General features: G+C 43.9%; 1 protein-coding gene across 2 annotated transcripts in view; it reads left to right on the forward strand.

The window, feature by feature from the left end:
• QARS1 (glutaminyl-tRNA synthetase 1) overlaps positions 1-27,491 on the forward strand; it is a 90,297-nt gene that overhangs the window by 48,686 nt on the left and 14,120 nt on the right. For both annotated transcript variants that reach the window (XM_068131319.2, XM_068131320.2), the window contains 9 exons: positions 4,235-4,321; positions 5,582-5,681; positions 7,219-7,297; positions 7,423-7,531; positions 12,158-12,288; positions 16,285-16,377; positions 18,400-18,537; positions 19,103-19,190; positions 19,344-19,487. In XM_068131319.2, the coding sequence (XP_067987420.1) occupies positions 4,235-4,321; positions 5,582-5,681; positions 7,219-7,297; positions 7,423-7,531; positions 12,158-12,288; positions 16,285-16,377; positions 18,400-18,537; positions 19,103-19,190; positions 19,344-19,487 (969 nt within the window). The remainder of the gene's footprint in view (positions 1-4,234; positions 4,322-5,581; positions 5,682-7,218; positions 7,298-7,422; positions 7,532-12,157; positions 12,289-16,284; positions 16,378-18,399; positions 18,538-19,102; positions 19,191-19,343; positions 19,488-27,491) is intronic.

Consider the following 27,491-nt stretch of genomic DNA (forward strand, 5'->3'; position numbering starts at 1 on the left):
GAGGCGCTTGTGAGAACTTGTTGGAGAGAACTGATTCGGAGCACTCGTGTGAGGAGTATTCGGAGGACCGGCGTGCACCCGACAGTATCGGAAGGATTTGTCGAGGCCATTGATTGAGAAGCGCATATTGAACTATTCGCTTATTACGTACGCGGCCGCAGCCGCAAGTGTAACCGCCAAAGCCAGCCCTACTGTTCGCCCTGTAATAATCCCGTGCGCGCCAACGACACGTGGAGAGCTCCTGCCGTCTTTATTCATCTTCTTCGCGGTGCGAGTTGGGGACCGGAGGAAGAGCTGTCTGGACGCCATTCCTGGACGTGCTGACCTGTTCATCTGCAATCCCCGTGTGAGTGTTTGTGTGTGAACGGGCCCGTTTGTCTTGGGATAAGTTAAGACTGTGATTAAGGCTGCACTGTGTTTCCTTCTGCTGATTATTGTACAAAGTGTAAATAAATCGTGTTATTCCTTTCTTCCAAATTCGACCGTTTCAGTGATTTCCTCCATTGGGTAAGTGTGGCACGATTAAGAACCGCTCGGATCGGGATCTAGTCATTGATAACGGCTCGGGTCACGGGTTCGCTACCGCTTGGCTTATCCACCAACACCCGTGATTTGGGCGGGGCTTATTTCCTCGTCTCTGGGCAGCGCGAGTAATTAGGTATTAGCGATTAGTCCTACGACCCTATTTCGCACTGTCCGGGGAGGACGTCATCGGTCCCGGGTCCCTTCGGCTAGTCAAAGACAAGGGGACTAATCCCCCCTTGGTAAGGGGAAAAGGCCGGCACGGAGATCCGCAACAATATATTACAAAACGGATGAGTACCATCATAGGACATATTGATTGTACTTTTGAATACTATTATTGTTGTACTGTTATTCTTGTGTGATCTTAATACAATATTTGTTTGTGAGTAACAATTGTGGTGGCTTCTCCATTGATCTTTGACATACAGAATAACACATTTTTCTGCCGTGACTCCTCTCGGGGCTCGGAGGTACACTGTGACCAGGGGGTCAGGGAGGAGCACGTAACATCTGTTAGTCGCCTCTTGCAACGCACAGGGAATCGAGGAACTACTTCATTTCAATTGAGTGTTATATTTTGAACGTAAATCGGAACACGAACTTGCAGTTTAGCAGTGCGTTGGCGGCTCTGAATTTGGCAAATTGTATGGAATTTCAGTGACCTGGTAATTTACCGACCTCGGAAGGATGACAGGCTGAGTCAACCCCCCTGGCGTTAATTTAGCGATCAACTGGGATTCAAACCCAGGATCCTAGGATCCCAAGCCGGCACCCTAACCGCTAAGCCAACACCAGGCTAACCTCTTCAAGAGGATTATAAAGAAATTAGATGGAATGAGGGGATTTCCAGACGGTCCTTTCGGAGAGAGGTAGTGAGAGTGTGAGATTTTTCATGATTGAAAGACATATTCCAAGTGTTTTACCAGCTTGTGATTTTGATAAGGTCTGGATAGAGGGAACTTGAATAAAATACAAGAGAAAATCTTTTCTATATTTTGGAGACGACGGTGAACACCGGCAGAAACCCTGTCTCGGGATATTGTTTCAAAAGACTTTCATGATCTATTATGTTTGTCATGACATCTATCTATAATTCCAGTAATCTCTGTGTGTATGTTTGTATGTTTGTATGTTTGTATGTCTGTATGTCTGTGACCGCTGTTTCTCGACAACCACGGGTCCGATATACTTGAAACTTGCCAGGTATATTGCTGGGGACCCGAGGATGTGCCTTTTCAAGGTTTCATATTAATCGGAGAAGTAGTTACCGAGCTATGTCCAAAAAACGATTCAACCAATCAGAGAGCAGCGAGCTATCACGTGTGCCGAACGTGGCGAACAGACTCTGCCTCGGACGGCACATTTGAGAGCGTATTCATTTATTTCACGTTGGAAAACTATGTTGCCGTTAAACTATGTTTTAAAACTAATTAAAACTAATTTGCGATTCATCGTAACTGCGATTTGCGACCTTCCGGACAGTGAAGACTGCACTTCCGGCAGCCAATCACAGAACGCGTTGTTGCGTAGGCATGGCCGATGTGAGAGCGAGCCGAGCCGAGCGCGTGCGCCATTACGGTTCGTAATTCGATTTCTTCCGGAGAAAATAATAATTTCTCGATTTCTTATGCGCATTATTTCTCCCAATTCAGTCAGAGCGAAGGGCGGAAGCGAAGAGCGTTGTTTTTTTTGTTTACGGGCGTACGGGCGTACGGGCGGGGTAGAGCGTACGGGTAGCGTTTTTTTTTTTTTTTGGCAAGCAACGGGCACCCACGTACGGGCATGCCCTAGTCTATCTATAATTCCAGTAATCTCTGTGTGTGTGTCTGTATGCGACCGCTGTTTCTCGACAACTACCGGTCCGATATACTTGAAACTTGCCAGGTATATTGCTGGGGACCCGAGGATGTGCCTTTTCAAGGTTTGAAATTAATCGGACAAGTGGTTACCGAACTATGTCCAAAAAACGATTCAACCAATCAGAGAGCAGCGAGCTATCACGTGTGCCGAACGTGGCGAACAGACTCTGCCTCGGACGGCACATTTGAGAGCGTATTCATTTATTTCACGTTGGCAAACTATGTTGGCGTTAAACTATGTTTTACAACTAATTAAAACTAATTTGCGATTCATTCGCTTTCCTGCGCGTTTGTGCACGCTATGGCGATTTCTTTACCAAACTTACCAAACTCCGCAAGCCGTTCGCTTTGGACCAAACCATTTCATGTAAATAGAGGGGGGGGGGGGGGGATTGTCACCGTACTCGCAAGCCGTTCGCTTTGGACCAAACCATTTCATGTAAATAGAGGGGGGGGGGGATTGTCACCGTACTCGCAAGCCGTTCACTTTGGACCAAACCATTTCATGTAAATAGAGGGGGGGGGATTGTCACCGTACTCGCAAGCCGTTCGCTTTGGCTTTGCGAATGGACCAAACCATTTCATGTAAATAGAGGGGGGGGATATAATTTTAGATATATATATAGTACGGGCATGCCCTAGTTCTATTAATTACCCCACACGTGCGAAGCAAAAAGCGGGGTTACGCAATTGGTTCAATTTGTCTGTCTCTGTCTCTGTCTGTCTGTCCACAAACATAAGTTTATAATCGAGGAACTACTTCATTTCAATTGAGTGTTATATTTTGAACGTAAATCGGAACACGAACTTGCAGTTTAGCAGTGCGTTGGCGGCTCTGAATTTGGCAAATTGTATGGAATTTCATCCCGATCGCGCATGTATAGAGAGGAGTGAGACAATGTTTTTAGTCTGTCTGCTTGCCTGTCAGTCAAACAAACTTGAAAATCATTCCAAACAGGAAACATACTGTTTTAGGGACATGATAAAGGACGCAAACAACAGGCACGAAGAACTAATGTAACATGTAGAATCCGGTGCATCAACTGCGGTAAACTTCCGAAAGGTTTTTCTTATACAACCTTTAAAATCTTTTTATTGTATTTAAATTAAATGATATACTTCAACAGTGTAGAAGACAAATCACCTTATTGATACTTTCAAAAACCTTCCGTTTTGCAGCACTTGAACAAAATATTATGCATTTTACTTCATCTCGACCAATCAAATTTGCCGCTTTCCATATCGGGCAGAACCTTTCCATATCCTTTTTCTCAAGACTGGGAAAATCGTTCTATGAATGTTGTTCTATGAACTCTATAGTTACCCTCACCCAAGGAGAGGGTATTGCATTTGAGTCTGTTTGTCTGTCTCTGTCTGTCTGTCTGTCTGTCTGTGTTTGTCTGTTTGCCCGCACATAATAAATATGATTTTCTCTGCAACCGTTGGTTCGATTGAAAGGAAATTTTCACCATAGGTGCACCTCCTCCTTTAGAATTTTTCATGTTAATTATGACGTCATAGGTCACGTGGTATGGGCGCCATCTTTGAAAAACTGAAAAACTTTGCACCTCTATATCTCTGAAAGCGCTGCTTTCTTGTTTATATTGAAATTTTCTTAGTTTTGAGGTTTTTAGTACCTGTTGTCTTTTGAACATAATTTTTGAGTTACGTGAATTGAAAGATCGTAGTACACCAAAAATGATCTGAGTGGAAATAAGATGTCGTTCCTTTTGTGATCGGCATAAAGAGTTTGTAAATTATGCTAATTATCCCGGTCATGATTACAATCTGCAAATCGGAGCCGTTGCTATCGTACATACATTTCACGGTAATTGTGTGTTTTATTGTAGGTACGGACACGGTTTCCTCCAGAGCCCAATGGCATCCTGCATATTGGTCATGCCAAGGCGATCAACTTCAACTTTGGCTACGCCAAGGTACATACACGGATGAGATATCTCGCCTTCCCTTCCCTTTAATCACATTCCCAGCAGTAGGACAGCCCAAAGTGACATATGCTTGATGTTGAAGGTGAAGTTCTTCCCACTTTAGATTTGACTTTTATTGTTTTAATCTCTCTTCTCATAGCTTGTCAATTTACACACCATGCAATGTTAAATTGTTTGCCTGAATATTGTTCAGTTTTTGTGTCTTAAGCCAACCTTGCAATGAGGTGGATTATCCATATAAATCCAAGACCTTGAATTAAATTCTGCTATTTAAAAAGAAAAAGAAAATGAAAGATTTTCAATTTTTTCATATTTTTTGAAGGTTGAGAAGCAGTTAATGCCTAATCATATGACCTACCCAGGCAATTGACAGAACATCAAATGTGTGGAAATGCCTTGCAGATATTATGTTAAATAGAGATGTAATGGTAGCAGCTTTTGCTAAATCGCAGTTTGATTCCCTTAGTGAATATTTTGTGTGCTACACAGCGACAATTGTGAGGCCTTGTTCGGATGATTCTTCAAATCTAATGAAATGTGCAACCGACTGATATACGAACCTGTAGTGATTATTGGACAAAGTCAGTGTCCTCGGTGAATGGCTGACTTTTTAAACCCCAACTGGATGTCAGCCCTGCTGGTGGCTTGTATTCTAGTTCTGTCGTTTAGTCCGTCCATCCGTCCATTCATGTGTCCTTCCGTAGCCTCTGCTTGAAAACGACTGAACAAATTTCTTTCATGTATGCAATAACATCTGAGCATTAGGCACGTCAAAACATTTTGACACCGGGGCCAAAATTCATGGGGCACAATTTTATTTCTGAATGTTGGCAGTTTAAAAATAAATTACAGTGGAGAATAGTACAGGATTGTATATGGGTTTTGGTTTGGGAACCATTATTTATTTATATCCACCTTACCATCCCCACTACCAACTCATCATTGGATTATTTATTTGTTTCTATACACTTTATTATCATCTATGCTCTCAACCCACAACATTTAATTATTTATTTATGTACACTCTCCCATTTCAACTACCTACATTTTTTTTTTTTTTTTTTTTTAATACAAAATAGTTATCTTAATGTAAAATCTACATGTCCCATTTTTATGTTGTGGTTGGGGTCTCACATCCTTATTAATCCAATTTTTGAATGGGCTATCTTGTTTGATTGGAGCTTTAAATTGGACTTTGACTTCAGAAAGTTAGTGCACTGGTCTCATTGAACTCGTGTCTTGTTGAAGGTCAATGATGGGATTTGTTTTCTGAGATATGATGACACGAACCCCGAGAAGGAGGAAGAGAAATATTTCCAAGGCATCCGTGAGATGGTGGAATGGTTGGGTAGGTATTGAGCATCATGTATTCAACTTTTCTGCTGCTTGGTCCTGAATGGGTTGTCTGCAGATTGATGTGCTATTTCATTTAAAATGCTAACAGATCTTGGCACTTCAGCTTGTTGAGTCATTTCCGCAATAAAGGCTCATATACTTTGGGTGGCAGCTGTAGTGGGGTAAAGCGGGGTGGCGCCTGGTGCCTATACTTCTTTGTAAAATTGTGACATACCCATGCTTCCGCTCATAATTTCAAGAATCCATGCAACCAATTACATAAATTATGGAATTGCCCAAGTCAAAACTGTTTGAGAATGAAAGTTTACGTGAAGCAACTAGAACAGCACATGTGGAGCGCATGGTCTTGCCTCGCACGCTCATTCTTAACAAAAAATACCATCGTTAACTGAACACGCTACTATTATGGCCCACTTCTATTATGGCCCATTTTCCCATATCATCTATGCACCCTATCATGTCACATACATTGTCATTATCCATAGCTTTATTGATTAATAATTAGGATATTTAACAACCGCTTTCATGAATATAAAGGCTAAATTACTTCGATGGTGAATATGAAATAAATTTCAAACTATATTCTTAATGTCTTGTCGATCATATTTATGAAGTTTCACATTGGTCTGTTAAGCGGTTCTGCAGAAGAGGATTTTTAAGCGGTGAAGACTAAATAAGTTTAGCCCATACGGACGGACGTTTCAGAGATATAATTATTTAATATTTTCCTTCAATCCAATATGGCTGCCAAACCATGTGACCTATGATATCATCATTATCATGCTTTTGTTCCCCATTTGGAGTACTTGACAATGTGCCAAGTTTAAAATTTTTCCATTCAGTGGTTTCCGAGAAATAATTTTTTAATTATTTGATTTTAATCCAAGATGGCTGCCATACCACGTGACCTATGACATCACAATTATCATAAAAAGATTCTGCATGGGTGTCACTCCTACCCTGAAAGTTTCGTCTCAATCGGACATATGGTTGCTGAGAAAAACGAGGTTTAGCCCGGACGGACGGATGGACGGACAGACAAACAGATGGATGGACGGATGGACGGACAACCCAAAAACATAATGCCTCTGGCGACTTTGTCGGCGGTGGCATAAAAACTATTTTTCCATTATTCCTACATATGAGCCAGGTGTTCAGGAGAAAAAAAAATGTTAAGCATGCTCACATGTCACTTTCATTGGACATATGTTTACCTAAATTACATATAATCAATTCAGATATTTCTGGAACGAAACAGTTGATTGGTTTTGGCTCTTTTTCTGTCTGAATGTTTCATAATTATCAAAACTTTAGCTTTGAAGTTGCATCTTAGTTTGTGTATTAACCTAAAATAATGTTTATTTTATATTCTCCCAAACCAAACCAAGGTGGCAGTTGTGTTATACATAAAATGTTTTCCTGTTCTTGAGATGCATTCGTTGTTTGCTCGATTATTAGCTTGGCTGGTCACTCACTGCATGTTATTTGCGCTCCATTACAATGATGTTTATCTTGCCGTCCCACTCTAGGCTACACTCCATACGCCATTACGTACGCTTCGGACCATTTCCAGCAGTTGTATGAATGGGCTCGGGAGCTCGTTAGAAGGTGTGTACCTAGTGCTCAAGATGCATCGTTTGCAGACTATTGTGCTGTTCTTGAGCGATACCAGCCTCTCTCTCTCTCTCTCTCTCTCTCTCTCTCTCTCTCTCCAACCCTGCCGCCTCCTGCAGAGGCAAGGCATATGTTTGCCACCAGCGATCGGAGGAGCTCAAGGGCTATACCTCACTCCCTTCGCCATGGAGAGACCGTCTGATCGAGGAATCTCTGTGTCTTTTTGAGGTGGGAGAGCATGTGTGATGATTGAAGAATGTGTCATATTTATTTCATTGTAACTGCTCATTATGTAGTGACACGTGTCCAAACAGCAGAGGGTTTAGAGTGTGCACACAAACAATTTGTCTTGAAAGGAACGGTGAGGATAAATCGGTAGGTTGTTTTTGAGAACACCAATTTAAGGCTTTTGGTCGAGCCTATACAGACAATGGACATCACATTGGTATACTTAAATGAGGCCTGACTTGTACAAGGATACTTGCAGACACAATACAAATCAACACGGTGTGTGGGATTTGAATCTGCAATCCCATCATCATGAGCTAAGTGCTCAGTTAGGAATGTCAAACAAGCATGTTCAAGTTCTATCTCGGTTTTGAGATGACTGCAAAATATGTTAGAGGTGAGGTAGGAGTACGGGTTGGTTGTGGGAGGTGTGTTTGTGACAGTTTTCAGGAGGAGATGAAGCAGATTCAGGAGCAGATTCTTGAGAAGAATATCTGTTCCAATGAAGTGCGACTTGTATGGAATGACGGAATAACCTGGAGCATGCGTTATCGTTTATCAAAAAGGGTTTGTTTGCATCTGTTTGACTCCAGTTATTTGCATGAATTATTCTTAGTTTGTTTGAAAGGTTCTCTTGGTCTCTTTACCAGCTGCCTCAACCCCATAAGGCCTTGTTTTCTTTCATTTGAATGGTAAAGTTCTCCCCTCTCCCTGTAAAGCTTCACAACCCAATTTACACCGGATTTCTTTCCTTCCAAGCGGGGTCTGCTGACGTGGGAGTTTTGATGTCGTGAAAGTGAAGTTTCTCATGTGCTGTAAAATTGCCTGAACTCTGAAATCTCTGAAAAGGGGCCATGTGTCGTTTGTAGTCAGCTGGATGCATATCAATAATTCTTACCATTTATGATTCATGGTATTTTAATTTAAAAAGGTAATTTACTCTAAAATGCAATATGTAAACCACATATCACAGTAAAAAAAAAACATTTATTTATTAATTTTAATGTATATACAGTGCATTCAAAAAGTATTCAGACCCCTTCCCTTTTTTCACATTTTGTTATGTTGCAGCCTTATGCTGAAATCGTTGAAATTCATTTTTTCCCTCATCAATCTCCACTCAATACCCCATAATGACAAAGAGAAAACAGGATTTTAGAAAGTTTTGCAAATTTATTAAAAAGAAAAAACTGAAATATCACATTGACATAAGTATTCAGACCCTTAACTCGGTACTTAGTTGAAGCACCTTTGGCAGCGATTACAGCCTCGAGTCCTCTTGGGTATGACGTGACAAGTTTTGCACACCTGGATTTGGGGATTTTCTGCCATTCTTCTCTGCAGATCCTCTCAAGCTCTGTCAGGTTGGATGGGGACCATCGGTGGGCAGCAATTTTCAGGTCTCTCCAGAGATGTTCGATTGTGTTCAAGTCAGGGCTCTGGCTGGGCCACTCGAGGACCTTCACAGAGTTGTCCCTAAGCCACTCCTGCGTTGTCTTGGCTGTGTGCTTAGGGTCATTGTCCTGTTGGAAGGTGAACCTTCGGCCCAGTCTGAGGTCCTGAGCGATCTGTTTCAGGTTTTCATTAAGGATATCTCTGTACTTTGCTCCATTCATTGTTCCCTCAACCCTGACCAGTCCCCCAGTCCCTGCTGCTGAAAAACACCCCACACAGCATGATGCTGCCACCACCATGCTTCACTGTTGGGATGGTATTGGGCAGGTGATGAGCGGTGCCTGGTTTCCTCCAGACATGACGCTTAGAATTGAGGCCAAACAGTTCAATCTTGGTTTCATCAGACCACATAATCTTGTTTCTCACAGTCTGAGAGTCCTTTAGGTGCTTTTTTGCAAACTCCAAGTGGGCTTTCATGTGTCTTTCACTGAGGAGAGGGTTCTGTCTGGCCACTCTGCCGCAAAGCCCAGATCGGTAGAGTGTTGCAGTGATGGTTGTTCTTCTGGAAGTTTCTCCCATCTCCACACGATCTCTGGAGCTCAGCCAGAGTGACCATCGGGTTCTTGGTCACCTCTCTTACCATGGCCCTTCTCCCCCGATTGCTCAGTTTGGCCGGGCGGCCAGCTCTAAGAAGAGCCCTGGTTGTTCCAAACTTCTTCCCTTTAAGAATTATGGAGGCCACTGTGCTCTTGGGAACCTTCAATGCAGCAGAAACTTTTTTTAGGCTTCCCCAGATCTGTGCCTCGACGCAATCCTGTCTCTGAGCTCTGCAGGCAGTTCCTTCGACCTCATGGATTGGTTTTTGCTCTGATATGCATTGTCAGCTGTGAGACCTTATATAGACAGGTGTGTGCCTTTCCAAATCATGTTCAATCAATTGAATTTACCACAGGTGGACTCCAATCAAGGTGTAGAAACATCTCAAAGATGATCAATAGAAATGGGGGACACCTGAGCTAAATTTCAAGTGTCATAGCAAAGGGTCTGAATACTTATGTCAATGTAATATTTCAGTTTTTTTTCTTTTTAATAAATTTGCAAAACTTTCTAAAATCCTGTTTTCTCTTTGTCATTATGGGATATTGAGTGTAGATTGATGAGGGAAAAAATGAATTTAAACGATTCCAGCATAAGGCTGCAACATAACAAATGTGAAAAAAGTGAAGGGGTCTGAATACTGTTATGAATTTGGTAGAGCAACATCTAGAGCTAGGTAGATCTGAATAGGTAGGTATTCGGCTGTCGTGACAGGGACTCTACATGTAATAAGTTCTTGGTGTTTAGGCGTTTGTCGGGGTAAGATGTATGATTGTGGATCTACCTGGAGGTCCGAGTGTTAAATAGTGAGGGATTAAAGGTAACGCCCCTGTGAGTCTCACCTGGTAGTCAAACCTTTGTCCATTATGGCACTGCAAACCACATAAACATTAGTTAGGTCCTTAGCGCAACATTAAATAATTCCTTTCCCTGACAATGACTTCGGAACAAGTGGATAGGAAACCAGGCCAAAAACACCGCCACAATACACCGCCACCGTTTACATCTCCAAGGCCTACAAACCTCGCCTGGCACGTGTTACACAAGGACCGCGGGGTCGCGGACGGGAGATGTCAGGAGTAGCATGCCGCAGAGGGCGTGACCTGGGCGAGCCGGCGAGTTGGGAGGCTATGATTGGCTGAGGAGGGCGCCAATGTGACGTCATCGGCCAGAGATATTAGCGACGGTCGAACGCCATTTGAGGGAGTTCGTGGGAGGAGTTCGTTGAGGGTTGGCACTCGGCAGTCGGCAGTTGGCACGCAGAGCACACCGAGCACACCGAGCACACAGAGCACACGGCAGTTCGCGGCAGTCGGCAGTTGGCACTGAAGAGTTGGCACAGAGCAGTGAACAGTTGGCACTTGGCTGCCAGCACTCCCGCAGAGAGTCGAGTCGAGTGGAGTTCAAAGGAGTCCTTCCTGGCCCTGGTCGAGTGGAGTTCGTTTGCTTTGTGCAGCCCTGCGTTGGACCGTTGGAGCAAGGGAGCTCGTGGTGTGGGTGTGCCGTTGAACCGACGAGGCCTGGTGGCGGTTGAGCGCGGCCGTGTTACAAGAAGACGAAAGGAGCCAGATAAGCCCGAGCTCCGCGTTTACACTTTACCTGACGAGACGTGTTATTTTCGTATTCATAATCTCCCTCGTATCGTGTTTGGTATCTGTTGTGTGTGGGATCCCAATTTAGGCTTATTAGAGTTATTAGTACTACCGGCGCGGGCTTTTTCACTGTCTTTACTTTTCAATAATAAATCCTTGTATTATTTTCTGTATATATCTGAACGCAGTTTTCCTGGGTGTTTCATTTTAATAGATAGGGCTGCGGAGCTTGCTGCGTCTGCCCTTCCGCGCGTTTAACTTTGTGTTGAGCTTTAATCCGCCATTGAGTTTTCGCCTCGGGAGTTAAAGTCTCGCAAATCGGCCATCCGTAACTGTGGTGTTAATCACGGTTGCGTAACAATACTTTCTGAATGCACTGTAGATAGCATAGCGTTTTGGAAAGAAGAAGGAGAGCCACAAGAAAGAAGAAGAAGAATGAGAAACATTAAATTTGTATATCAAGCTGCATATTGTGATTGTGATGAGCAGGGTGATCAGATGTCAAGATTTTAATGTATATTTAGTATTAATTATTTAAACTTTTATCTTTGAACAAATGGATACAGCAACATGCAACGGTAGGAATTGACAAATTTATTCAGATTTGAATGGCATGTTCTTGTTCTATTTGAGTGTGCAGAACACATGCATTCCTTACAAACCACACAGGTGTTTCTCAATGGCACCTGTGTCAAAAAGGAATGCAACATGAACGCTGGCAGGTTTCACAAGTGCTGTGGGGTTCCTATCCTGTGACACTATTTCACACTTCCTACAAACTCTGTTTCATAGTACAAAATGCTTTAGGATGAGTTTGTGTTTGAACAACATAAATTGTGTTGCTTGGATTGTGCTTCGTTGATGTTGCATGTGGGTATATGAACGGGATTATTTTTCAGGAGTGGAGCAGAATGGTGATTTGCATGCACCACTCAGGAATTGTTAAAAGTAAGGGTTTGTTGCCTCCAGGTTTTTGAAGGTTGTTTCAAACCTTGTCTGTAAATGGGAATGGCCTCCTTCACCCCCAAATTGCACCCCTTAGGACATGCGCAAAGGAAAGTTTGAAGAGGGTGGGGCTACTCTGCGTATGAAGATGATTATGGAGGATGGAAAAATGGACCCCGTGGCTTACAGGATCAAATACACTCCTCATCACCGCACAGGAGATATGTGGTACAATAATGGTGCAAGTTCACTTTGTCTTTGTTAAAACCTCTTTCCATGTATCATTCATTACTTATTGCTGCCTCTTCATAGTAATAACTTTGCACAGTTTCGTCTGCATGCTTCCCCTGTATGATGTGTTGTGTTGCTTTTCCTCTCAAATCATTTTGCTTAAGGGCCATTTACATATTATGTATGCTCTGACATGGGGGGTTTTGTAGATGGGAGGAATGTTGGTCAGATAATATGGATTTTCCAGTGAAAATGATCAGGAAAGATGTGGGAGAGGCACTCCAGTGTGGGGGAGTGAAGGGTGATGAGGGTGGATAACTTGTTGGGGTTAAATGACACATTCCAGGGAATAGACCAAAAATTGATCTTGTTCGTATCTGCTTCAATGCAGACATCTTGATTGTGAATAGCATGGTGAAGTAGTCTGAAAAAAACCTATTTTCTTTTTCCCAATTGTTAATGTGCAGACAATATATTGTTGAGAGAAATAGAGCTCTAATATCGATAAGAGAAATGGAGAGATAAATCGAGAGAAGCATCTGATACTTTTATTCATTCCTTTTTCTTTCAAAGCAATGGTGCCACGGTGATCATTGGATGTTTTGCACTGTGCAAGCACAATGATCAGATTTCTAAAATGATTGTAATTGGTTTTGCCTCTAAGGGGATGCGAGACAATTGCAATGTGCGTGCGCACGTGCACATCTCTGTGTGTCTCTTCCTGTGTGTCCGTGTCTATATATATATATATATATATATATATATATATTGTCGCGCAACCGCCTTTAATTAATATCAGGCGGTCGCGGATGCCGATCGCGAAGGCCTTAACCCCTGAGGCGAAAACTCAATGGCGGATTCCAAAACCAAAAGCTACCCCAAGCGCGCGGGATGGAGGGGAGCGGCGAGAGCCCTGCAGCCTTATCTATTAAATTAATCACCCGGAAAACTGTGTTCACGTATGTACAGAAAATAATAGAAGGATTTATTCAAACTAGGGCATGCCCGTACTATATCTATATCTAAAATTATATCCCCCCCCTCTATTTACATGAAATGGTTTGGTCCAAAGCGAACGGCTTGCGAGTAGGGTGACAATCCCCCCCCCCTCTATTTACATGAAATGGTTTGGTCCAAAGCGAACGGCTTGCGGAGTTTGGTAAAGAAATCGCCATAGCGTGCACAAACGCGCAGGAAAGCGAAAGAATCGCAAATTAGTTTTAATTAGTTTTAAAACATAGTTTAACGCCAACATAGTTTGCCAACGTGAAATAAATGAATACGCTCTCAAATGTGCCGTCCGAGGCAGAGTCTGTTCGCCACGTTCGGCACACGTGATAACTCGCTGCTCTCTGATTGGTTGAATCGTTTTTTGGACATAGCTCGGTAACTACTTGTCCGATTAATATGAAACCTTGAAAAGGCACATCCTCGGGTCCCCAGCAATATACCTGGCAAGTTTAAAGTATATCGGACCCGTGGTTGTCGAGAAACAGCGGTCACAGACAAACATACATACATACATACATACATACATACATACATACATACACACAGAGATTACTGGAATTATAGATAGATAAAAGCAAGGACAGGAAAAGCACGCGTCGGTAATGAAATATCCTAAATCGCGATCCCGCACACCAGATATCAAATACAAACAAGGGAATCTGAATCAAGGAAAAGAACACTCATGTACTGGTGAGCGCGCAACTCGGTCTTAACTGGTCTTTGTCGTTGGCTTTGGTCGCCGTCCAACACGCGGCTCCTTTCGTCCCGCGGCACGCCTCGCTCCAAGTTCCAAAGCACCGAGCACCAAGCACCGATCACCACGAGGTCGACCCTCGTGCACAGTCGACAAGCCAACTCGGATCTCACCGGGACGGCCAACTCAGGCCGTGAATCTTCCAGGAATCTGCCAGGAATCTGCTAGATTCTGCGAGCCCACGCAACCAGGGATCTCACGAAAACTGCCGGGGCCAGGAATCTCACTAGTGAGCAACTGCTCAACTCGTGGGTAACTCACTCGGGATCTCTGAATGACTCCAACAAACTGCCCTCTACTCCACTCGGGATCCATCTCAACTGCCAAAATGGCGTTCGGCGCTCGTTAATATCTGCTGGCCAGTCATGTCAGCCTTGGCGGGCTGCCAACCAATCAGAGCCTCGTAACTTCCCGCCCTCTGTCGACCCGCTTCGCGCCAAACGATAACAGCCCTCCTGGGCGTGGTACTCAAGGTGGATAGGCCTGTCCCGAGGTGTAGGTGGCGGCGGCCATTATCGGCGGTGTCCTGGCCTGGTCTTCCCAAGTCATGTCAGGGGTGGGCGTTACTTCGTGTTGTACTAAAGGTCCAAACTAATGTCTAAGTTGTGTACAGTGCCAAAAGGGACAAAGGTTTGGCTAACCAGGTGAGACATACAAGGGCGCTACTCCTTAATCCCTACACTACTTATCACTCGAACCTCCTGGTAGATTCACAATTATACATCTTAACCGACAAAATGCCTACACATGAACTTATTACAAGGTAGTTTTCCTTACCGCGACACACGAAGCATGTTACCTACTCAGATCTAACTGCTCTACATATTGCCCTACCACATCGACATAACAATATTTAGCTTTAAAAAAATATTTCTGCAACTGCTTGTCTGATCGATGCAAAACGTTCAACATAGTAGTGGCTCTCCATGCAGAATATTTTATTGCGAACTCTGATGTCATAGGTCACATGGTATGACAGCAACATTGGATTAAAAGAAAATGTTTTGACATCGTTTTCTCTGTAACTGCTAAACGAAAAATATTGAAACGTAGCATATGTCATCAACTCACCCATGCAGTATTTGGGGTGATAACGATGACATCCTCAGATAAGTGGTATTCTAGCCATAATCAGTTCAATTGAAATCTTCCAAAAAAATCTGAAACCTCATGCATCTAATCTATGATCCAGTGAGAGTGAAGAATTAAATTTATGATGTTCATAACCCATGCCAAGAAGGGGTGCTCGTGTTTAAAGGATTTTTCTATTTCAATTTTTCTTTCTCATTTTGCAAAAATGTTGAAGCTTTTCAAAAAGTGCAATTGATTGCTTAGCCCTGCAAGGTACACTGATCTTGCCAAATGGTTCTTGCGAATCCTTGATTTCATCAAATGTCTTGGACTTATGGAAAACAAAAAATAACTTGGAGCTTTATTTCAAATGCAGTAATATTTATGAATACATTTCACATTTTTGTAACAAAATAAACAAGAGTGAGAATTGCTTTGCAATACATGTCCCGTACCAAGTTTCAGTTCAATATCGGTAAACACGTCACTTTCTTTGGGTGGTGTAAATGCTGCATTCGGTGCCGAAAATAGTAATTTTTAAAAACCTGGTGTACATACATGAAGCAAAAACATCCGTATGGCTTTCGTAATGTATAATATAATGTATCGTGGTTATGTACCTAGGATCATTGCAATTGCACTGGGCCATGGACTACCACCCATGCCTAAGACCTGTTGCCTACCGATCTGCCGAACATAATAAATGACTGATGTGCAAAATCAATTGCACTGACGTGAGCAATATCCCACAGGCCAAAAAGTTAAATCAAACTTTATGTAAACCTGAAAAGGTTATTATTATTTTTTTTTGGTGATATTTATTTTAAACATAAAAGGCACCTTGTGGATCATAGCCTAATGGGCACTGTTGACCTCACCCCAAAATGCAATTTTCCCCCTGTTGGCTGGAGGTCTGATTTGTTTTTGATAGAGTGCTCCAACTTGGCCATAGTTTTCTGATAAAGTTGATCGTTGTTGCTTGTGTTAAATATGTAACTGGCTGGAACTAATTGATTTTCTTTATAAACTTTCTTTCAGCACATTACACCTACAAGATAAACACTTGAAGTATAATCATCAAGTAAGAAAGTTAAGACCAAACTGGACGTTTTAAGGGGAAAACTATGACTTTTAACAAGTGCATGCGTGCATGACAGGTGCATTTACCCAACATACGATTACACCCACTGCCTGTGTGACTCAATTGAAGATATCACACACTCTCTTTGCACTAAGGAGTTTCAAGCAAGGTGAGCATTTTCACTTTGTTTTGTATGCCGTTGTGAATAATTGAATTGCGATTTTAAGCTAAACAGGTCTTTATTGCCAATTTTAATGTACCTAGTGCAACACATGAGAACCAGTGGCCTTTAAGCTTCAAGTGGAGTGTGCACGTCTACAGTCGTGGCCAAAAATATTGGCACCCTTGCACTTTTTTCAAATAATGCACCATTTCTTCCGGACAATTGTTGAAATTTAAAAATCTTTTAGTATCTACATATGTATTTCTTTGGTTTGCAGTGGAACAAAACCAAAAAATCTGAAAACATTACTAAATCTTTGCTTATTCCACACAGAAATCCTAAAATGTCTCAGACAATATTATTGGCACCTATTAGAAGTTGTTAGAAATAATTAGATTTCAAGCAGGTGATTCTCCTTTACTTTGGAATTGAACTCACCTGTGGTGAGTTGCAGGTGCCTGCAATATAAAAATCACTCATTCAACCAGTTTGAGAGTCGTTCTGTTGTTTTGTGTCACTGTGTGTACCGCAATGAGCATGGAGCAAAGAAAGAAAACTAGAGAATTGTCTGAGGAGGTCACACACAAGATTGTAGCCAAGCATGGACAATCTCAAGGCTACATGTCCATCTCCAGAGATCGTGATGTTCCTGTGTCCACCGTACGCAATGTTATCAGGAAGTTTAAGGCCCATGGCACTGTAGCCAACCTCCCTGGACGTGGCCGCAAGGGAAAACTTGATCGAACATTGCAGCGAAGGATTGTTCGAATGGTGGAGAAAGCACCTCGATCAACTGCCATATTCAAGCTGACCTTCAGACACAAGGTATGACAGTTTCAACTCGCACTATCCGTTGCCAACTCAATGAAAGAGGGTTCTATGGTCGGAGATGAAGGAGGACCCCACTGCTGAGAGAGACAAAAGAAAGCCTGACTGGAGTTTTCCAAAACAAACCTGACCAAGCCAAAATCCTTCTGGGAGAATGTACTGTGGACAGATGAGACCAAATTAGAGATTTTATGGTAAAGCACATCATCTCTATGTTTACAGAAAACAAAATGAAGCCTTCAAAGAAAAGAACACCTTCCCTGCAGTCAAACATGGAAGAGGTTTAGTGATGTTTTGGGGTTGCTGTGCTGCCTCTGGCACTGGGTGCCTTGAATGTGCGCATGGCATTATGAAATCAGGATATTACCAAGGCATTTTGGAGCGCAATGTTGAACCCAGTGTTAGAAATCTGTGTCTCCGTCGAAGGTCATGGGTCTTGCAGCAGGACAATGACCCCAAACACACTTCAAAAAGCACCCAGGAATGGTTCAAGACAAAATGCTGGACTGTTCTGAAGTGGACAGCAATGAGTGCAGATCTAAATCCCATTGAACACCTGTGGGGAGATCTGAAAATAGCAGTTGGGAGAAGGCACCCTTCAAATCTGGGAGAACTGGAGCAGTTTGCACAAGAAGAGTGGGCCAAACTGCCAGTAGAGAGGTGTAGGAAGCTCATTCATGGCTATAGGAAGCGCTCGACTGCAGTTATTTTGTCCAAAGGCCGTGTTACCAAATATTAAGTCAAGGGTGTCAATAATTTTGTCAGTGCCATTTCTTTTTATTTGCTGAGTTGTGATTAAGTTCTGAATTTTAAAGCTGAAATTGATATATTAAGTTTAAAATAATATATAAAGTTCTGAATCAAAAACAAAGGTTCTGTAATATTAACAGTGAAATAAAGAATTGTGGAGACCAAATACTTTTGTCAATTTCAACTTGTTTTTTGAGAAAATTGTTATTTAAAAAAAAAGTGAAAGGGTGCAAATATTTTTGGCCATGACTGTATGTTTGTGTGCATGTTGTTCACTTTCTTGAATGTTGAATAGCAAATTATATAATGCACAGTGCACATATCCAATGATATATTTATCTGGTGGGTGAAGGAAAGATCTGAAGTGAGATGATTCTTTTAACATTTGCTAAATGCGAATCGAATGCAATTTGTTAAACTCCGATTATATGAGTAGTGATATCTGTGCAGACGATCCTCGTACTACTGGTTGTGCAATGCCCTCGATCTGTACTGTCCCGTGCAGTGGGAATACGGACGGCTCAATCTCCACCACACTGTCGTGTCCAAGCGCAAGATTGTCAGGCTCATCGAGATGGGTCACTGCAGGTCAATATTTAGGAATGAATGAATGAATGAATGAATATGAATGAATGAATGATCGTTTTAAGGCCATTTTTCCCCGCTAGAGCGGGGGTTAGCCTTGCGGGCCCCATGACAATCATGGTTCCCTGTTTGAGGCAATGTTTTTATGGCCGGATGCCCTTCCTGACGCCAACCCTTGGTCATGCTCTTACGATGCGCAGGGATACAGTGTGCCTATTCTGAATCGGGGTACACACCGTGATCATTCATCCCAGCAAGCTGGTACTCAATTTGCCGACCTCGGAAGGATGACAGGCTGAGTCAACCCCCCTGGCGTTAATTTAGCGATCGACCGGGATTCGAACCCAGGATCCTAGAATCCCAAGCCGGCACCCTAACCGCTAAGCCAACGCCAGTCAATATTTAGGAAGCACACTGAAATTTGTAAATTGTACTTTTTTGCCTTAAGGCTTAAAGGTGTTTTTTTCTTTTCCTTTTTTGCCTAAAAATGTGCTAGTTTGTCTTTTCCTATTGGTTTTATGATCCATGAAGAGCATGTTCTGAATCCCGTGGACCCTCCTGTGTACAGGGATTGGGACGACCCGCGGCTGTTCACTCTTAATGCAATGCGTCGCAGAGGCTTTCCAACAGAAGCTATCAATAACTTCTGTGCAAAGGTGGGGAGAGGGACACTTGTTTTGATTGTCTTTATACCAGCTGTGCCTGGTCGCTGTACAATCCCGTTGGCAGGATGTTCAAATCGACGAGTTATTGGGGATTCTTTGCATGAGGCTGTGCACGGTGATAGTCCCATAGTGATTGTTTTGCAGGTTGGTGTGACTGGGGCTCAGACGACGACAGAGCCACATCTCTTGGAGGCATGTGTACGAGAAGTCCTCAATGACTATGCGCCACGAGCAATGGCTGTCATGGAGCCTCTTCGTGTGGTTATCACTAACCTGCCTGCTGATGCTGTATGTCACAGCAACATCCACCTCACCGTGCACACTTTGAATCAATCTCAACTTGCTTTACTTGGTTCATTACATTGTACACATCATGTCGAGTCAACTATATTCGTAAAAACATGGGGGAGGGATGTAGAATGGTACAAGATTGTGGGACAACTTGTGATTCTGATGGCTAAAAGCCCTACCCCACCCAGACAGGGCCAATGGGGTTGCTGGTAGACCGTGTGTATCCAGCAGGTACCTGGGGGCAGGGAGGAGAACAGAGAATGGTGAGGGAAGAGGGTGCAAGACCAGAAAGGGGTCGGAAGAAGAAAGAGAGACCACCGACCTGTTGGCGCTGGTGAAGTGATAGCCCCATAAACGTGGCTTCATCTTGAGAGATTCCACTGATCTTGAAAGCCTTGGTTTCCATGGCGTCAAGCTGAGCAAGTTGTGAGGCAGGGGTGCCATCCCAGGGGGTATAGCAGTATTCCATCAAGCTGTGGATCATAATGCTGCATGAAGCATCATAATGCCAGATTGTATCGAAGCTCGAGATGTGTCTCGGAAGACGGCCCTGATCTCATTCATGTCTGACATTGAGGGCCTCTATCCATTGTTGGGATAGTAGGAGAAGCATGTCTAAGGCAAAGTGACCTGATCTGAGTGAGACCATTGTAGAAAAGGAAGGATTTCATATCAACTGCGATGATTCTGATGCCATGACCTTACTGATGATTAAAAGTAAGCTAATAGGTCTGTGGTTAAGGGGATCAGTTTTTATACATTGTTACCTCTACCACCGAAGGTGGATGGAGGTTGTGTTTTCATCTCTGTCTATCCGTTTGTTACTTGCCGGAATTTTTTCCGGCAAGTATGTTGGTTGCTTGGTTTGTCTGCCTGACTGTCTGTTTGTCTGTTTGCAGCACTACGTCTACACCGTTGCACGTAGAATGGCCAAACTTTGCACACGTATTTGTCTTGCCCTGGAATAGACTGTGCCCAATTGATGACGTCATCGGTCACGTGGTTTGGCCGCCATCTTGGAAAAACCGAAAAACTTTGCACCTCTATATCTCCGAAAGTGCTGAATAGAAAAAATTGAGACATGGCTCATTGTAAAGAACTCTCCATGGGGAATAAAATATGTTAATGATGATGTCATCGGTCACGTGGTTCGGCCGCCATCTTGGAAAAACCGAAAAACTTTGCACCTCTATATCTCCGAAAGTGCTGACTAGAAAAAATTGAGACATTTCTCATTGTAAAGAACTCTCCATGGGGAATAAAATATGTTAATGATGATGTCATATGTGCCGCCATTATGACGTCATAATTCGACAAGTACAAAACTTCATCCGATCAAGATGAAATTTCTTGAGCATGATCTCGGAATAAATTAGTTGAGAAAACAAATAATGATGACGTCATCGATCACGTGGTTTGGCCGCCATATTTGTCCAAAATGGCCAATAAAAAATGTATATTCCGGCAAGTCCTCGGTCTTTGACCGATTTTTCATTTGTCTGTCTGTGTCTGTCTGAACAGGATATCTCAAAACGTTGTGGACGGATTCAGATGAAATTTGGTGTCGTAGTTGGGTGTGTGACAAGGACAAAATTATTCGATTTTGGTGAGGATCAGGATACTATAATTCTTTATTTGATTCTTCACCATTGAGAGATAGGGCCAAAAACAGTATAAATGAATAAATTAATGAATGAATGATCGTTTTAAGGCCATCTTTCCCAGCGAGAGCGGGGGATAGCCTATCGGGCCCCATGACAATCATGGTTCCCTGTTTGAGGCAATGTTTTTATGGCCGGATTCCCTTCCTGATGCCAACCCTTAGTCACCTCTTAGGATGCGCAGAGATATGGTGTACCTATTCTAAATCAGGCTACACAGTGGGATCATTCATCCCAGCAAGCTGGTACTCAATTTGCCGACCTCGGAAGGATGACAGGCGGAGTCAACCCACCTGGCATTAATTGAGCGATGGACTGGGATTCGAACTCAGGATCCTCGGATCCCAAGCCTGCGCCCTATCCGCCTAGCCAACACCAGGGCCAAAAACAGTATATAGCATGATATTTTAAAAAGTTGTGGATGACTTCTGACAAACCCAGGTGAATGGGTTGGTTAGGTAACAAAAACAAGCCGATTCTATTTTGGTTCATGTTCGGATCCAGATCCAGCCTATCAGTGGGATACAACAACAACAACAACAGGCATTTTAAGGCCATTTTCCCTGCAAGAGCGGGGGTTAGCCTTGCGGTCTCCATGACGATCCTCTCCATTTTGCCCTATTTTCTGCATCTCCCCTTGTTATCCCCCTTGCCCGCATTTCTTCTTTGACCATCTTTAGCCAAGTCTTTCTCGGTCTTCCCCGTCCTCTACTTCCTTCTACATTCATTTCCATCACTCTTCTCAACCAGTCACTTTCATCCTTCCTCAACACATGACCAAACCATCTGAAACTGTTTCTCTTCACAGCATCCATCACAGGCTCTATTCCCATCATCTTTGGCAATTCATCATTTGTCTTCCTCTCTCTCAACGATACTCCACACATCCACCGAACCGTTTGCATTTCCACCCTTTCCAGCCTTCGTTGCTGCTCTACGTTCATTACCCATGTCTCGCTCCCATAAATCATAACACTTCTCACACATGCAGCATACACCTTTCCCTTCAGCTTCAATGACACTCTCCTCCTCGTCAGCACACCACTCAGTTCCCGAAACTTCTGCCATGCACATCTCACTCTAGCAACCGTTGCCGAGTCTGATCCACCTTCTCCATTCAGCATGTCTCCAAGGTAACAAAATGTTTTCACACCTTCCAGCTTCACGCGGTCTCCAAGATCCAACTCAACATTTCCTCCATCTGCAGCTCCCTCTTTGCACACCTTACACTAGAATGTAGCTGCCACACTGGTTAATGACCCTCTCAAACCACTACATTTTTGATGAACCCACTCAGCGCACATTGTACATCGAATGGAATTCACTCCAACACCCTCCCTGCACACAGCACACGGCCACTTCCTAGTTCTTTCCACCTCACCACATGTTTTACCACTTGCCAACACCTTCGTTTTTCCGATATTCACCTTCAGACCTTTTGTCTCAATACATTCCTTCCACTTGTTCATCTTCTCCTTCAGTCCATCCATACTTTCTACAATCAGCACCAGATAATCTGCATACAACAACTCCCACGGTAAACCCTCCTTCACGTTCCGAGCCAGCACCTCCATCACAGCTACAAATAGTAGTGGACTTAGTACCGACCCCTGATGCACTCCCACCTTCACCTCAAACTCACCACTGTTCCCGTCCTTCGTCCTTACAGCTGTGCATGCTCTTTTGTACATTGCTATCACTACTCTGATCAACCATTCCTCCACTCCTAACTTCCTCAATGCCCATGTCACGACTTCACGTGGAACCCTATCGAATGCTTTCTCCAGATCAACAAACCCAAGAAACAACTTCTTCCTCTTCTCCATGTACTTCCCCTGCAACTGCCTCACAATAAAAAGCACATCTGTCGTTGCTCTTCCTGGCATAAATCCAAACTGCATTTCGTCAATCTTCACTTTCTTCCTTATCCTTCTCTCCAACACCCTTTCCAATACCTTCGTTCCATGCTCCAATAACTTTATCGCTAGAAACGAGCCACAGTCCAGAGGGTCACCTTTCCCCTTGTATAGAGGGACGAGGGTACTCAGTTCCCAATCCACTGGAATGCGGCCTACTTTCACCACCAGATTGAAGATCTCTGTCATTCTCTTCACACCCCAATTTCCCACTGCCTTCAACATATCTCCCACAACTCCCGTCGGCCCTCCCGCTTTTCTACTCTTCATTGCTTTTATCGCTTCCTCAACTTCCTTCTCGGTTATCTTCTCTGCCGGTCCTAAAACTGGGTTACTCTCTATGTTGCCATCCCATTCATTCTTTGCATTCAACAGTATTTCCATATATCTCTTCCATCTTCCTTTAATTCCATCTGGGTCCACAACGATTTGTCCCACTTCATCCTTCAAGCAACTCACCCCCATCACATCACACCTCTCTTTCGTTATCTGCTTTGCAATCCTGAATACCGCTCTCTGACCCTCTTCCAAATCCAAGCGTTCTCCGAACATTTTCCTACATGCCTCCTGCGCCTTTGCTCCCTCTTTCTTTGCAGCCTTCTTGGCTGCCTTATAACTTTCATGCGCTGCCTTTTCTGCCCCCATACCCTTCGCCTTCTGCCACTCCATGAACTTCTTCCTCTTCTCGTCAATCTTCTTTCCAACTTCATCATCGCACCACCATGTTTCCGAGTGCCTCGGTGGTCCTTTTGTCCATCCACATACCTCACCAACGGCTCCCAACAGACTATCTTTCATTGACATCCAACCACTTTCAAGCTCAACCACATCATCCTCTACCATACTTAGCCTCTCTTTTAATGCCTCCCTCACTGTCACCTCTTTCAACCTCCACACCTTCATTCTCGGTTGGTACTTCACCCACCGCGCTCTCCTCGCACCTTTCACCCTTATGTCGCAGACAACCAAGTGGTGCTGTGAAACAGCCTCCTCCCCCGGGATCACCTTTGTGTCCCGGAGGTGCCCCCTATCTCGCCTACGCACCAGCAGGTAGTCGACGGTTGTCGTCGACCCACCTGACATGTATGTAACTGTTACGGATTCGTCACTTCCGTCTTTGTGGTTTTCATCCACTGGAAGCATTTTTCGTTTCATATACTATTATTGTTACAGTTTGAGTGTGAAATGGAGATAACTGTCTTCAAAGGTAAAAATTAGTGTTTCAAAAGAAAAACGAAATGGATCGGGAGAGACCGGAAGAGGAAGAAGAAGAGGCTGGAGCGGATCAAGTGAGATCGGGAAAGGAAGGCCGATCTGCTTCGAGGTGTCGAGTGGACGCTGGTGGACATTGGTCACGAGCGAATATAGGTTTCCCCGGGAAAGGGATTCCTGTGACAGTGTCGTTATTGCTGTGGCAGATAAACCTGCGAGACGGGTTTTCCTGTTGGTTCCGAAAGTGAATCATCGCTGGAGAGCAGGTCCGCCTCCATTACGGGCCCGTCCGCCATTTCACCTCTCACCAGCCATTTCACCTCGCACGAGCCGTTAGCCTGGTTCACGTGTGTGTCGTGGATTTCGCTTGGGAATTCGCGGTTCTCCGCTTGGGAACTGCTGCTCGTTCATGTCAGCGTCATTGTCTGGTGAACCAAAGGTGTGAATTCCCAGTTGCCTTTTGGGTGAACTTTTACCTGACCGACGTCGGCCCGACCTCACCCAGCGGCTCTTCTGCAGCGTTGACTGTCAGCCGTCCTGGGTTCAGGTCTCAGTATGCCGTGCTTTCTTGTGATCACCGGAGCGTGGATCGACTTTGGTCTGGTGTCGTGACAGTGACTTTGGGGGTGTTACAGTTCGCTCACGTGGAGTACCGTGAGTTATTGAGTTAAGAAACTGGTGGTACCATCATCGGAATTATATGGTGTTTGCTGTGCAATTGAGGTTTTCTTGTACTTGCGCAAGTTGTTATTATTGTGCGATATTAATACAATACTTGGTTTTTGGTATCGATTGATTGGTGTGGTTTCACCATTGGTCATTGGCACACATAATAGCACATCTTGCTGCCGTGACTCCTTTTGGGGCTCGGAGGTACACCGTGCCCGGGGTTTGGGGAGGAGCACGTAACGTAACAGTAACAAGCTTATTATCCTCTTTCTGGAACTGAGTATTACAAATCAACAAATCAGCTCCATCAGCAAACTCCAAAATCCTTTCACCTTCTCCATTTCTCACACCATATCCGTAACCCCCATGAACTCCCTCAAAACCGTCCATACTCCTTCCCACATGTCCATTTAGGTCTCCTCCTACCACAACAACTTCCTTATCTTTCACGTTTTCCATCAGCTTCTCTATCGCACACCAGAACTTGTGCTTCTCTTCATCGCTCCGACCAATCGGAGCATATCCCGAGATGACGTTCACCAAGAGCTTTCCAATCATCATTTTCACCATCATCAACCTTTCACTCACTCTAGTCACACTCACCACACTGTCTACAAACTCCTCAGAAAACAGGACACCAACACCATTCACACCTTCTGGGTACCCTTGCCACACAAACTTGTGTTTCTGTTCCTGCCTACCCTTCACCATTCTCACACCACTTCTCTTCCATCTCGTCTCCTGCACACAACATATGTCCACTCTTCTTCTGACCAATACTTCCACCACTTCTCCTGATCTCCCTGTCATTGTCCCTACATTCCATGTCCCAAACCTCAGAAACCGATCTCCACGTCGGGCATCAGACGTTTCGTCGTCATAAATGGAGTGATTTCCACCCTTGCTTCGATCGGGTTCCCCACCTTGAGTTTTGACGAGAGGGAGTGGGGTCCCCCACAGGGTATTTCGGGCTGTACCCTGCCCATATGTCGTAATTGTCATGGAATCATGGAATCATGGATGTAATATCAGTGGGATGCAAAATGTAAAATGTTCAGAGTGGTTGAGGTATGCGCACCACCTCGTGGCATTCTAGTTTGTAATGTGGTGGTCATAACTGATTTTGATGCAGGTAGAAGATGACCCAGGACAAATGATGGAGTGAAAATAACAGAAAGGATGTGCAATTGCAGCAAAGCAGGTTTTAGGATACCTGAGCTAATGTCCTCCGAACCGGTTACAAAATCTGAGTTAAGCATTGCTAGAAATCTCTCCACCCTCTCAGGTGCTAAAGACACAGCATCCAGGAGCATTTGGGTTTGATTGGGTTGGATGTGTACAGAGAGTGAGGGGCTGGGGAAGCAAGATTTGGAAGCAAACGCTGAATTGAGGAATTCGGCCTTCTCATGAGTGGAGTCTTCTGTGGTGTCATTTGAAGAGAGGGAAGGGATGGAGGGGGAGCACACTTCGAAGACAGACTTAACAATGCGTCACCAGGTTTTAGAGGAGGGAGACCAGTGTGAAAAGTTTGCATTCAATATGGTGCCACATTGTCATATTTTGAAGAAAGTCAAAATTTCTGGCATCAATGACAAACTTATGATGTAGATTGAGGCTTTCATTGTGGGAAGATCCCAACATGTTTCTTTCTCTAAACAGTATCCATTTCGACTGGATTAGCATCTGCAGTGGCATCCCAAAAGGAAGTCTTCTCGGTCCCCAGCTCTGTGTTGTATGTCAATGACTTGCTGACTGCGATACAGAACTCTGTCCAGATTTATGTTGATGACACAAATATATATACTCGGTGTACAAAACATTAGGAACACCTGCTGTTTCCATGAAATAGACTGATCAGATGAATTCAGGTGAAAGCTATGATCCCTTCATGATTGCACCTGTTAAATCCACTTCAGTCAGTGTGGATGAAGGGGAGGAGACAGGTTAACGAAAGATTTTAAGCCTTGACACGATTGAGACATGGATTGTGTATGTGTGCCATTTTGAGGGTGAATTGGAAAGACAAAACATTTGAGTGCCTCTGAACGGGGTATGGTAGTAGGTGCCAGGCACACCGGTTTGAGTGTGTCAAGAACTGCAACGCTACTGAGTTTTTCACGCTCAACAGTTTCCCGTGTGTATCAATAATGGTCCACCACCCAAAGGACATCCAGCCAACAGCATGCCAGTGGTCGAAAATGGCTCATTGATGAAAGAGGCCAAAGGAGGCTGACAGGAATTGTACAGAGCAACAAATGGGCTACAGTTAGTCAACTGACAGTCCAGTACAACATTGGTGCCAAAATACCCATAAAAGAATGCACAACTCGTCCTCCCTTGACATGAATGGGAAATGGCAGCCGACGACCGTACAGAGTTCCACTTTGGAAAAATTGGAAAAACACTGCCTGGTCTGATGAATCCCGGTTCCTGCTGTTTCACGCTGATGGGATGACTAGGGTATGGAGAAAACCACATGAGTGCATGCATCCATCATGTCGTGTGTCAACACTGTAGGCTGGTGGTGGTGGTGTGATGGTATG

The sequence above is a fragment of the Myxine glutinosa genome, chromosome 11 (genome assembly GCF_964187855.1).
Source record: "Myxine glutinosa chromosome 11, kmMyxGlut1.1, whole genome shotgun sequence".
Classification (NCBI taxonomy): Eukaryota; Metazoa; Chordata; class Myxini; order Myxiniformes; family Myxinidae; genus Myxine; species Myxine glutinosa.